Below are 13,319 nucleotides of genomic sequence, written 5' to 3'. Positions count from 1 at the left end.
AATGGTGTAATCCTAATGCCATAGTCATTTAGTTGTCAAAAACTCAGCCGTATAGTCTCGAACAGACACCGAGCAAGTTCTAGGAATTCCGCATATAATCAACACTCTCAAACAAATAATAAGGCTCAAACGCTCAAAAGAGGGTGATTTAATGCCACATACTTGATTCCTATGAAATCATGTCAATCATGCCCAAGATTTTCAAAATTGACCAATTTTAACGCATATCATGCATCCGCATTAGGTAACTTTGATCATGTTCAAAATTACACAACCAACCATCAGAATTCATCATAATCTCATCAAAACATGTCATACAAATTGCATTTCATTAGGCAAGCATCAACATTTAATTGTTTAAACTAGAAAATGCATTCAAGACATTCATTGACCGGGAGATAACCTTTAATGACAAAATTTTAAAATTACGCCTAAAACATTAAAATGACAAGTTAAAATTTTAAAAAATAAGAGCACTCCTCACACTATTTATTAATATAATCTATTTTTTTTAATTCTTTTATTATTTTTCTTCTTTCCCCACCCCCCACTTTAAAATAATGCATTGTCCTCAATGTATGAAAAAGTGCACAAAAAGAAGAAGAATAATAAAAATTCTTCCCTTTTTAGAATTGCAGCAAAATTTTCACAAAGCTGCTATCCGCTTTTGACTGATAACAATGCCTGCTTTTGAGCACATGGCGGTGGCTGGATCACAAATAAAAGCTAAAGACAACATGTTATAATTAGAAGAAAAACAAAATAAAGTGAAAAGTACTACATAAAATAAAAATAAACAGAAATGGATGAAAATTTAGACTGACTATTTAAAGCATGAGAAAAAAAAATGAACAATTTGGAATTTCTCCCAAATCGTGCCTGTTTATGGTCATTAGCTTGACCGTATGGTAATAGTATCATGGAGGATCAACTAGAGCAACTCGCTCATGTCCTTGATCAATAAAAGTTCTAAGACACGGTTTACACCATTGTCCAAGAACCTTAAAATTATCTCCATTCGCGCTCTCCAATTCCACCACTTCTGGACCAATGTTGCGCCGAAGTTTGAATGGTCCACTCCATTTTGATATAAGCTTGCCTGCACAAGATCCTTGAGAAGTATTTAGCATAACAAACTTACCATCACTAAGGTTTTCTGGCTGCAATGGTCCTATGTCATTAGTCTTGTGACTGAGTCTCAACTTCCACCCTGCCCATTTTTTGGGTTTACGCTTTCGTGGCTTTGCAGGAGGCGGAAGTTTCGCAGGTGCCCGCTTCTCTACTGACTGCGCAGGTTTATGACATAATGGCTCGCACATTGTTCCCTCTTTGCTTGATGGCTCGATTTCTCGGAATATCTCAGGAATGGACAAGTACATAACTTCCCTCTTGTTTTCATGCCTGCTTCCCTCAACATAGTCGACCCTCATGCATTTTTCTTCATTGCTCAAGCATTGTTCGCTCTTCTTCATTTCAAACTCCACGCTTTCTTCCTCTATTCGCAGAGTCAGCTTGCCCGCATTCACATCAATGAGTGCTCTGCTTGTGTTCATAAATGGGCGTCCAAGGATCAATGGGCACTCTTTGTCAATCTCATAGTCAAGGACGACAAAATCCACTGGAAATATGAATTTGTCGACCTTAACTAATACGTTTTCCACGATCCCATATGGCTTCTTGACCGAATGGTCAGCCAACTGCAGCATCATTGGGGTGGTCTTAACCTGTTGGTCACCAAGTAGTTGCCTAAACAAAGATAGAGGCATTAAATTTATACTGGCACCCAAATCACAAAGACAGTTAATAGTTTGCAAATTACCAATAGTACAAGGAATAGTAAAACTCCCTGGATCTTCGAGCTTTGTTGGTAATTTGCTCAAGCTAATGGAGCTGCAATTTTCAGTAAATGGAGCCGTATTCTCATCCCAGCTCCTCTTGTTCATGAGGATGTCCTTCAAAAACTTGGCATAATGCGGCATTTCTCGTAATGCGTCAGCCAAACTGACGTTGATTTGCAGCTTCTTGAAAGTATCTAAAAACTGATGAAACTTCCAAGTGTCTTGTGGCTTCTTCAATCGCTGAGGGAATGGTATTTTGGGTACATATGGAGGTAGTGGAGTAGGTTTAGTGACTACCTTTTCAGGTTCCTTTTCCTTACACTGCTCCTTTTCTGCCTCTAATATAACCTTCTCTGCATGAGCTTTAGGCAATACTTTTGAACTCCTTAGTGTTATCGCCTTGACTTGCTCTCTTGGATTTGCCTCAGTAGTGGACGGTAAACCACCTTGATTTCGGTTTTGGAGTGCTTTAGCCATCTGCTGTATTTGCAATTCTTGATTGTGAATAGTAGCAGCATGATTCTTAAGTGCTTGTTGAGTCTCTGCGTCCTTCTTTAGGATCAACTCCATCATCTTATCAATTTTGTTGTGCAGAGACTCTCCATGTTCGTTCTGCTGGAAACCAGGTGGATGCTGTGGCATATTGTTCTGATGGTAAAAGCTGCCTTGATTTTGGAAGTTACCCTGATTCTGCTGTGGTCTTTGTTCTCCTTGAAAACTAGGACCTGCCTGATTGTGGGTCTGATTTCCATTATCCTTCCATGAGAAATTTGGGTGATTTCTCCACCCTGGATTGTAAGTAGCAGCATATGGATTATTTCCTGGTCTCTGTCCTCCCACATAGTTGACTTGCTCGTTGAACTGCTGCGACATCACATAGCACTCATTCGCCATATGGCTAGGATCTCCACAAACCTCGCAGTTGCTCTGAATTGCAGCAACATTATGAGTGTTGGGTGCTACAACTTGTTTTGTGAGAAAATCCTGTAGTAGTGACTTGACCGTCTCCACTACTGGGTCAGTAGAAACTGCCATCACTCCTCTCTGAGCAGGTGCTTTCGCCCTCTCAGTTGGCCAAGAACAGCTGTTCACTGCCAACTCGTCTAACAGCTCAAATGCTGCATCAGTGGTCTTCCTCATCAATGACCCTCCTGCGGCTGTATCAATGATGCTCCTGGTCTGATCATTTGACCCATTATAGAAATTTTGGATCAAATTCTCTCTGGTAATATGATGATGAGGAACTTTTCTCTGCAATTCCTTGTACCGCTCCCATGCGTCACTCACTGATTCTCCATCCAATTGCTGATAAAGCATGATATCTCTAGTCAGCTTTGCGGTCTTCGCCATGGGAAAGTACTTGTTCAGGAATGCCTTGGCCAAATCTGGCCATCTGTTAATGCCAACTCTAGGCAGAGCGTGAATCCAAATTTTCGCTTTATCCCTCAGAGAAAATGGGAATAAGCGCAGCCAAACTTCATCTTCTGTCATGTTACTGAGCTTGAATGTACTGCACACCTCCAGGAAATTCGAGATGTGTGCATTTGGATCTTCATTTGGTAGCCCATAGAACTGACAGCGGGCTTCTAACAACTAAATGATACTGGTTTTAATCTCGTAATGGTTTGCCCGCACAGGATGTGCAAAGTAACCATGCGTATTATTTCCTACATTCGGCTGGAAGAATTCCATCAATGTTGGTTGTCTCTGCCTGTTATTATTCTGTCCTTGCAGATCTTGTGGATTCTGCAGATTCTGCGGATTCTGCAGATTTTGGGGATTCTGCAGATTTTGGGGGATTACTCTGTTATCCCCTTCATTATTTAATCCAAGCGGATTACCATCTTCGTCTGCCATATTTAGATTCTTTTGAGCTGATTTTCTGATGCTTCGCTCAAAAGTTGTGAGATCTGGTTGAAAAGTTTCTAAAGGTAGACCTCTGCGACGTGTATTATGCATACACTACAAGAAGAGTACATGTATCAACAAAAACAACAAAACCCACGCGTAAAACAAGAAAATAAAAGACTAAAACAAGCCGAGCTATCCTAACTTAGATGTTAAAGATATGCTTTCCCCGGCAACGGCACCAAAAACTTGTTGAGATAAATTTGCTGCAAGTGCACAGTGTCAACTCGTAATATAGACTGTGAAGTCCAGATATCGTACCCACAAGGAAATCAACTAAATACACCCAATTAAGATACTCAATTTGGATAGCCAAAAAGATAATTTGGTTGAAGTGATTTAAAATTAATAAAATAGAATTAAGCAGATTTAATTTAGAATAAAATTAAGCTTTGAATAAAAATGGGTTTAAACAATAATAAGGAAGATCAGGGATTATTAATTTTCTTTATGTCATTAATCTCATGGGATATTTGGATTATGTTATCAATTTAATGGTTCAGGCTAGTCTAATGCATCTATAACTCTCTCTCAAGCCGCTATAGATAAAAATATACAAATAACCATTTAATAGGCAAATTACTCACTCTCGTGTTATAAAATACCAAATCAAGTGATTAAATGACATTTATTAAGCGAACCTCAAGAACACGTATTCATTAACTCACTCTCGTGTTATTAATTCATACGTTGTTAATTAACTGATCTATTTCAATTAAGCTCTCTCAAGTCATAATTAAAACATAGGGCGGTGAATGAATTGGCCAAAAACATTCAAGCATTATGAGCATTAATTAACACATCATCTTAATAACAATCCAATATCCCAATATGATCAAGTAGACATAAGTCCAATTAATAATCCCCGAAAATGGGTTTAGCTACTCATAATTAAAGGAAATTCAACAATAACATATATGGAATTCATGATTAACAAGAACACAACGGTAATTGATCTCTCAATAATGTTGTACCTTAACTCCGGAATTCCAATATGTATTGCGTAATAATCCCAAACTATAGAGTAGAAATGATACTAAAATAGACTACCTCTAATGGCTTGTCTATGATCTAGATGTAAACTACAAAATGTATGATCTCTAAATGAAAGATCCAAAAGATGTGTTTGATCTCTCAAGGATGTTTTTTCTCTACACAAATGCAAGCTATTTATAGAGGTGCTAGGAGTGGAGCTCAAGCCAAGAATCCCTCTTCATATCATGGAGTTTGAGTGATGATCAAGCCTTGAATATCTTCTTTCCATGTAGAGCGGAGTAGGGAGCAAGTTCTTCCATAAGCGTCTTGAGTGAATCATGATTCACTTATCTCGTTTCCAAAGATAGTCTTGATTAGATATCTTCTTGATTCATACTTTGAGTGCAAGCCAAGAAAGATCTCTTTGAGTGTGAACATAATATTTGTGGCTTATGGAAGGTGTATGAGTGAATCGGTCAAGAATCCCCTTGCGATTTTCCAAGAATCGAAGTGATTGCCAAGAACCAGTAATCAGCCGGCCCTTGGCCGGCTCATTGTCGTGGGCCGGCTGAAGGCCGGCTGAAGTTCTGCTTGTGATTTCTTTTCCGGTTCGGTTCGGTTTTGACTCGGTTTGACCCGAAACTTGGTTGGCTTTCTTGAACTCAGCTCGAATCCTTCTGGCTCTGACTATTTTTGCATTTTAACTCTGTTTTATTCCTAAAAACTCAAGAAACATTAAATATTTACATTCTACAAATAATTTATCAAATAAGCGAAATTAACTAAATAAGCGTATATTTTACATCATAAAATACTAAAAACTAGTAAATAAATGACCTCTAAATGACGTAAAATATACACTTATCAACGAGCGAATAAGATTTCTCAAAATCCTTTTCGCAAGGTCCCGAGATAATTCAATCGAGTTTAACCTATACCTAGTGGTACAGTCCTGGGATAGTTTGATCGAGTTAAACTAGTACCATTTCTTGTATCCAAACAATTGATTGAGACGAGTCCCGGGATAATTTCACCGAGTTAACTCTAGATACAGGTCCTGGGATAATTCTACCGAGTTCAATATTGTATCTAATCAAACGAGAAGAGTACTCTACAAAGCGATCTAGAATAATTTTATGACTTATCCGGACACTGGTGATCATACAGCCTATTGACGCCGAATAGGTAGCTTGTTCCCCCGGATCATATACTAGTTTTCATAAGCTAGATATTCGATAATGCCATATACTAATTCATTTATAACAATAAAATATTATAACATGTGATGTAGTTCGATATTTGTACTTATAATATCAAATATAGCTATTGCGGAATAATACTCAAAAATAAAGTTCAACTCACATTGACCGTTATCCATATAACTGTAATATCACTATAACAATCGAACCCCGCTAATCCAAACTCGTCCATCTCGTAGCTCGTCGATACGTCTTGATAACTTGTGATTTCGGGGCGTGTCTCAGGTCCCATGATATCTTCCAAAGTGTTCCTGAAAAGGCACAACACAACCGTTAGAAGGGTGCTGGAAGGGGATTTCGGCAGACCTCTCCGACGGTCAAGTCAGTGGGAGTTTTAGTGAGAGAAAGAATAAGAAGTGAAAAGGAGTTGAGAGTTGAGAGAGAAAAAGAGAATTAACCTTCTTACCTACGTTTTCTTAGTCTTTTATACTATACCTTTGTTTTTTCTTTGTCTGGGCCGACAAGTCTGATTTCATTCTCTTTTTTTATGCAGATATTGTTGGAAATGTTAGAGTACCTTCTGTCAGATTACTGTCCTTGTAATCAGTGTGGTCTTACTCGATTTTCGCCGAGATGGTGTCTTGAAGGGTCCTGCTTGGTTGTCCGAGATGGTGTTATGAAGGGTCTGCTCGGTTTGTCTGAGATAATGTATGAAGGGTCCTTCTAGGTTGACCGAGTAGATTTTGTCTTGTGTGTGATCGGTCTGGCCAAAATAGTTCCTTATTTCTGTTTGTTGATGTCGGTTTTGATGGTACGTATGCTCGGTTAGGCTCTTTTTTGATATTGTTCATCTATCTTGTTATCACGTCTGTTATAAATTCAAATCGTACGTACGTTTAATTCATAAACGTAAACTTAAACACAAAACCCTAAGTTACTAACTTAGGTCAAAACAATCTCGTTCTTAAGGCGGTTCTTGAATTCGATAACTTCTTAATCATATTCTATACTTAGCTAATAGTAATCGTCGTATTCATCTTGTCGATCTTCAAACACTTATTATGTTCATTCCAAAACCCTAATCTTACATGTCCAAATCTATGTCCAAATTTTGTGATTTTGGAGTCCAAAGATCGATACCGGGTTGGGGTACATCGTGTCGGGTCTCGGCACGTCGTACCCGAGTCTAAATATTCTTGGCACTTGGTGCCAAGCTTTCATCACATCGTGAGGATGATCTCTCGTCGTGAGGACCACAAACAGCCCCAAAACTTAACCTGACGTGATTCCGATCGATTTTCACATACCCAATATCATAAAACTTGAAAATTCAAGTATATAGCGGTTTTAAAATCGTGTTTTCAATGTTTGAACCATAAATATATTGGGTGACTCATTTGATGGTTTGAAAAACCGTAATCGATGACTGTATTTACTATATCTACGGCTCTCATTAATATTTTAGAATAGTCTGTTTCGATTCGTTAAACTGTTCATTTGTGTATTTTCATTATTATTAATGAAAATTCTAGCCTTGACTAAAAAAAATCTAAATTTCAAACAAATACCACACCTCTCGCTCCGCGGCATAACATTTAGATAAGGTAATCCTTTTTAAAAAAAAAAACACCTTTCAGCCGCAATTCAATTACACTCTCACGTTGTAAAACCACCAAATATACCCTAATTACGACCTTTCACTTTTAATTGCACCCTCAAATTTAAAAATTCATAGCTTTTGATCTAAATTACACCCTCAAGCATCAAATTGACATTTTTTCCAATACTTTAAAGTTCAGCAAATATTCTAAATAGTCTTTAATGTTATTATTAAAACAAAATACCATCTTCCCTAAAAAAAATTAAATTAGTAGTAATTTAATTAATATGTACTAATATTATGTTGAAAAAAAATGTACCTCCGCTCTCGTTAAACCTCAGCGTTCTTTTTCCGTAAAACTAATTTAAACTTCTTTAAAAAATTAATCCCGCTCTTGGTTCGTTTCGGAAAAGACGAACAGATCACCGAGAAGACGAACAGATCACCGTTCGTCTTCTCCCTGGAGAAGACGAACAGATTTGTAGGGAGAAGACGAACGGTGATCTGTTCGTCTTCTCCATATGGAGAAGACAAAGGTCGTCTACTCCACCTGGAGAAGAGGAAGTCCAATGGAGAAGATTGTTTTCCTCTGAGACGAACTCGGTGAATTCGTCTCGGAGAAGACGAGTGACGTTTTTTTTTCGGATTGATAATCGGAGTACGAAAAGGTGATTGTGAAAATAAAAATTTCGGAATTATTTATTCGGGATAAAACCGATTTAATATTAATAAAAAATATTAATATTTTATATTAATATTTTTTATATTAAATAAAAAATTAGTATAAGTTTTATAATTTTCAAAAGAAGTGTTTTTTTATTTTAAATATAACATTAAGCACTATTTAGAATATATGTTGAAATATAAAGTATTAATTAGAATATTTTTTTAGTGAAAAAAAGTCAATTTAATGCTTAAGGGTGGAATTAGAAGCGAAAAGTCGTAATTATAATATATTTGGTGATTTTACAACGTGTTGGTGCAATTGAATTGGGACTAAAAGGTGGGTATTTTTTAAGGGGATTAGCCTTTAGATAAAACCTTGTATAGTATCTACCCCACAAAAATATCCAAAATCCTACCCCACAATCACAAAAGTCTTTCTTTCAACTACAAATATCTCCTCACATTTAAACAAACCTAGCAAGTACTAGTTAGATCCCATTTTTATTAACCCAATAATGGAATCTCATGGCCGAGAAATAGTTCTGATCACTGGCTGCAGCCATGGAGGCATTGGCTATGCACTGGCTCAAGAATTTGCTGTAAATAATTGCTTAGTAGTGGCCACTAGTCGGTCCTTAAACTCTATGAGAGAGCTTGAACATGACCATAGATTCTATCTCCAAGAACTGGATGTTTTATCAGATGAAAGTGTGCAACATGTGATGTCAAATGTTCTTGAGAAGTTTGGCAAAGTTGATATCTTGGTTAATAATGCTGGGATTCAGTGTGTTGCTCCTCTTGCTGAAGTCCCTTTATCTGCTATGCAAAACACTTTCGATACCAATGTTTATGGTAATCTTTCGTTGTTTTTATTCTAGTGCTCTGATTTTGTATTAGATTGTGGTTTTTGTGATGTGGGTTTTTGTTGGTTTTAATAAAGATGGATTCTTTGATGATCAATTATATGTCATGAATGATCATTCTGTGATCTGTTAATAAGGATATAAGATTAGGTAGAGCGGAGACTTCATTCAATTAACGTCTCTTGTTTCGGACCTGAAACTTCATCCTTTACATAGGAAACTTTAAAATCACACTGTTTCGCCGTGTTCCTGTGTGAGTGTCCCGTGTCCGTGTCCGTTCTACCTAGGATTAGGGTGTAATTGGTGATTTTGGTTTGCCCTGTAATATGGTTTTTGTTTTAGCATAACATTAAGCTGTTGAATGATTGGTAACTTAAATTTTTGGTTTTTTTAACATGGACCCTTTAGATGTCGAGAAATATGTGGAATTTCGATTTTTTTTAGTATCAAAAACTGTGCAATTATGAGAGGGGATCTGGAAAAACATGTGAAGCATCCTAGTTTTTTTTTTATCATTAGGGAGGGAGAAGCACTTGTGGGAGGGATTGAACCCATGAATTAGCAAAATGACTCCCGGCGTTTATACCATTTGAGCTATAACTCATTGGTAGCAGCATCCTAGTTCTTTAATATTTTCTCGATTTTTATTTACTTAGAGGTTCATTTAATAACTCTATTTATTTTTTGTAGAACTAGTCATGTTGTCAAATGAATTTATTTACAAATAAAGTGAAATGAACTGTGGAGTAGAATTCAACCAAACAAAGGTGAACTTGAACAGCTAGGTGATGTAACATATTTCTGTTGCTTCTTAGTGTTGATTGATATATGTTATAAAATCAAGGTGAATGCATTTTCACACTAAAGTAGTGATCTTATAATCAGGGGAAGTTTAAGTTAGTATCCTTGATTTACTGATACTTGAGCATATAAAATAGGCAAATATGTTAGTTTGGCAGTTTTAAAACACTGTTTGCATGATGGCTCATAATTAATTAAGTTTAAAGAAATAGAAATAAATAACTCACAAACTCTGTTCTAAAACTCTACAAATACCCTCCTTCAAATCCTGTTAATACAACACCACACCACGCATTTATAACATAGTTAAAAAGCAAATTCTATTTTTCGGTCTTGAGGATAAAGTAACCATGTCTCTTTTAGCTGCTTATGCTATGGCTTTCAACATGGGAAAGGTGTTAGAGGAACAACTGAAGTTTGTTGAAAAGGAAAGACCTAGAGCAACTACTGAAGAAAGGAAACGTTTTGCTTCCTCTTCTCCGAGTAGAAGGAGCAACAGGGTTCATCCACTTAATTTTCCAAATGCAAAACTTTCAGGAAAACGAGAAGAATAGTGTAGTTTATAAAACAGATCCAACTTTTAACTTGTTATTGTTGATTAAATGTTGTTCTAATACATGAATGCATCTTTAAACTAAAGTAATTATTCTGGTAATCTGAAGAAACTATGGTCTGTTAAATTGTCTTGCTTTCCTTGTGCAATTGATTAGTTCTGACACTATAAATTGTGTTACTGGTACATGATTGAATTAATCAGATGTGAAATGAAATCTATGAATTTTGGTTTAGGATAAGCTTCATATCAACTTAGCTTGCCATGAGAGTAAATTTTTTATACATTCTCTTCAAAGCTTCTTGCTTTTCATCCATGATCTACAGTAGGATATAGAAAAATCTTCTCTTTTTGTGGTAGGCTGCAATTTTCGCTTTCAGATTTCAGACAACAAAAAGGCAGGCGTAACTAGATAATAATATGAAGAGTCTTATAGTAGTGGTTTTCAGTACTTCATCTTTGACTGGTGATCATTGGCCAAGACATAACTGGGAGTTCTCATAAAGGTGCTTGATTTGTCTTTCTCTATAGAACTGCAATAGTATATTTGTACTCTCCTGTCAGTTTGTGCTCAATTCTCGTAATTCTAGTTTGGAAGTCATCGTTAGGACCACTTTTATCAAAATTGTATGATTCGCGATTTCATGCATTCTATGTCAGCTATAGATTGTATATTGGATTTTATTTTACTACACGAGTAATTTCAGTCTTTCCTTTTAAATCACTAACATAAACATATTTTCAGTCTTTCCAAAGGCCTTTAGTGTCTTTTATTTTTTTACCATTTTTGGAGCACTGGTATACTGTTAGGTGGAGTTACCAAAGATTAGAGTCCTGGATTAACTATATTTATAGGACTTAATTTTTTTAAGTCTATGAAAGTTCCATATATAATTAGGATATTTAATAGTTAAGATCTGTCTATACCGGTTTCAGGTTTGTTTCTTTACTTGTATATTAAACTTTTGGGCACATTTGTTGAATATTTTGGCCAAATAGTATTTTGAATCTGCAATTCTCTTAGCTTTAGTAACAGGTGACTTCATTGGATAAATGACTTACTATCATAGATGGTCCGCGCTCTGCCGCAATCAGGACCATTTTTCATAAATGCACACCTACTTCTTGTCTAAGTTGTTTATATTTCTTTCATTTAGAGTGCTAGTAGTTATGAAAACATAAGCTCTATAGATTCTTTACATTCTCTAGAAAGATTATCAAGATGCTCAATCACAATAGCTACTATTTTGTTCATCTTTTTCCAATGATGAACTTCAGACACCTTTATTTCAGAAGCATAAGGTTTATTTTTACATGGACATACCATGCTGCTGTTTTTCTTTAGCCTAATGCTGTAGTTGTATGCCTCTATAGGTACCATGAGAGTCATTCAAGCTGCTATTCCTCACATGGCATCTAGGAAAAAGGGGAAAATAGTTAATGTTGGAAGTGTTACTGTCTTGGCTCCTTCCCCTTGGTCTGGTGTTTATACTGCTACTAAAGCTGCTCTTCATGCGTTGACAGACACCTTAAGGTATGCGAAAGTCTTTGTTTCCATACCTTCAAGAACATAGCATGACCATGGCATTAAAAGTTAAAATGGAAATCTAGACACAAAACAGGAGCAAACTGCTGACAGTTTTCTTAACCCTTAGTTGAGACATTTATTTATGTTTTCCAAGTAGTAAATTGCAGAAGATTTGGTGGGCTGTTTAGATCAGTTCTTGTTCTGAAAATGGTAAAGAAAACGTCAAAAGAGCATCAGATGGGGGTTTCGGAGAGTTCACTATGACGGTATATGCAGAAAAATCCAGAATAAAAGATTATAATAGAGTACTGATAATTTCAATATTGATATATAAGCTGAGCATTCAGTTACAATAGTTGGGGAATATAACTACAAATGTTTGATGTGACAGCACCTTTCCTTTTTAGAAAATTTTATACCTCAGTTTATCTTGTTCTGATGAAAGTGCATATTGCTTAGGTAATATATCCTTTACTCGAACATGAGTATCTTCTGGGATAAAGACATCTAAATGTAATGTTATCTTTGACTGTACAACTTTCTGAGCTTTGCTCTTGTTCGTGGGACGAAAAAATATTACCGTGCATGATTCTCGATAAACATAAAACATCTAAATGTATAAATGTCATGGACATCAAGATGGAAACATATTTCTGATTGATTGAAAATGATAACAGATTGGTTGAAAATGATGACAGATTGTTCATGTCGAATGCAGGTTGGAACTCAAGCCTTTGGGGATCGATGTTATCAATGTTGTTCCCGGAGCTATAAAATCAAACATAGGAAACTCTGCTGCAGCCGGGTACAACAAGATGCCGGAGTGGAAATTATACAAACCATATGAAGCAGCAATCAAGGACAGAGCATACTTTTCACAGGGAGTCAGGTCCACCCCAACCGAAGAGTTTGCGAAGAATACTGTAGCTGCTGTACTCAAGAAAAATCCTCCTGCTTGGTTCTCATCAGGCCATTTCTCCACACCTATGGCAATCATGTACCACATGCCACTCTTGGTTAGAGACTTCATTATCAGGAAAGTTTTTAAATTGTGAATACTTGGGCTCTATCTTTTTTACGCTTATACTTAGGGCTAATAAATCTTATTACTGAGTCATAAATGTCTCGTATATCCATAGATTTGATAAATGCCATGATAAACTCGTGATTTGTTTACTAATCGACATGTCATAGTAGAAAATAGTTTACATACAATTTGTGTAATTCATCTAAAACATAAATATGACAATATTCTACTAAATTTATTTAATAATAAATTAAATATAATTTTATTATAAGTATTGATTTTATTTAAATTTGATATCTAAATGCTATAATATTAAAAAAAATGAACTTTTAAAGATCAAAATGATTTAATTCACATAACA

At 36.0% G+C, this 13,319-nt stretch overlaps 2 protein-coding genes and 1 non-coding gene across 3 annotated transcripts; 2 read left to right on the top strand and 1 right to left on the bottom strand.

Moving 5' to 3' along the window:
* Window positions 1-917: 917 nt before the first annotated feature.
* Window positions 918-3,329, bottom strand: LOC126656773 (uncharacterized). The gene has a single exon (XM_050351390.1). The coding sequence runs from the start codon at window positions 3,327-3,329 to the stop codon at window positions 918-920; it is 2,412 nt and encodes an 803-aa protein (XP_050207347.1).
* On the top strand, window positions 3,067-3,173 carry LOC126658928 (small nucleolar RNA R71). The gene has a single exon (XR_007634493.1). It is a non-coding gene; the product is annotated as a small nucleolar RNA R71 (small nucleolar RNA).
* Window positions 3,330-8,596: 5,267 nt separating the features above from the next.
* LOC126655267 (short-chain dehydrogenase RED1) lies at window positions 8,597-13,111 on the top strand. The gene is made up of 3 exons (XM_050349374.2): window positions 8,597-9,038; window positions 11,778-11,937; window positions 12,650-13,111. Exons 1-3 carry the CDS (start codon window positions 8,702-8,704, stop codon window positions 12,984-12,986), a joined length of 834 nt encoding a protein of 277 aa, XP_050205331.1. The 5' UTR covers window positions 8,597-8,701; the 3' UTR covers window positions 12,987-13,111.
* Window positions 13,112-13,319: the final 208 nt, after the last annotated feature.

Source organism: Mercurialis annua, linkage group LG7, assembly GCF_937616625.2.
Source record: "Mercurialis annua linkage group LG7, ddMerAnnu1.2, whole genome shotgun sequence".
NCBI lineage: Eukaryota > Viridiplantae > Streptophyta > Magnoliopsida > Malpighiales > Euphorbiaceae > Mercurialis > Mercurialis annua.
This window is presented reverse-complemented; position numbering and strand designations above follow the sequence as displayed.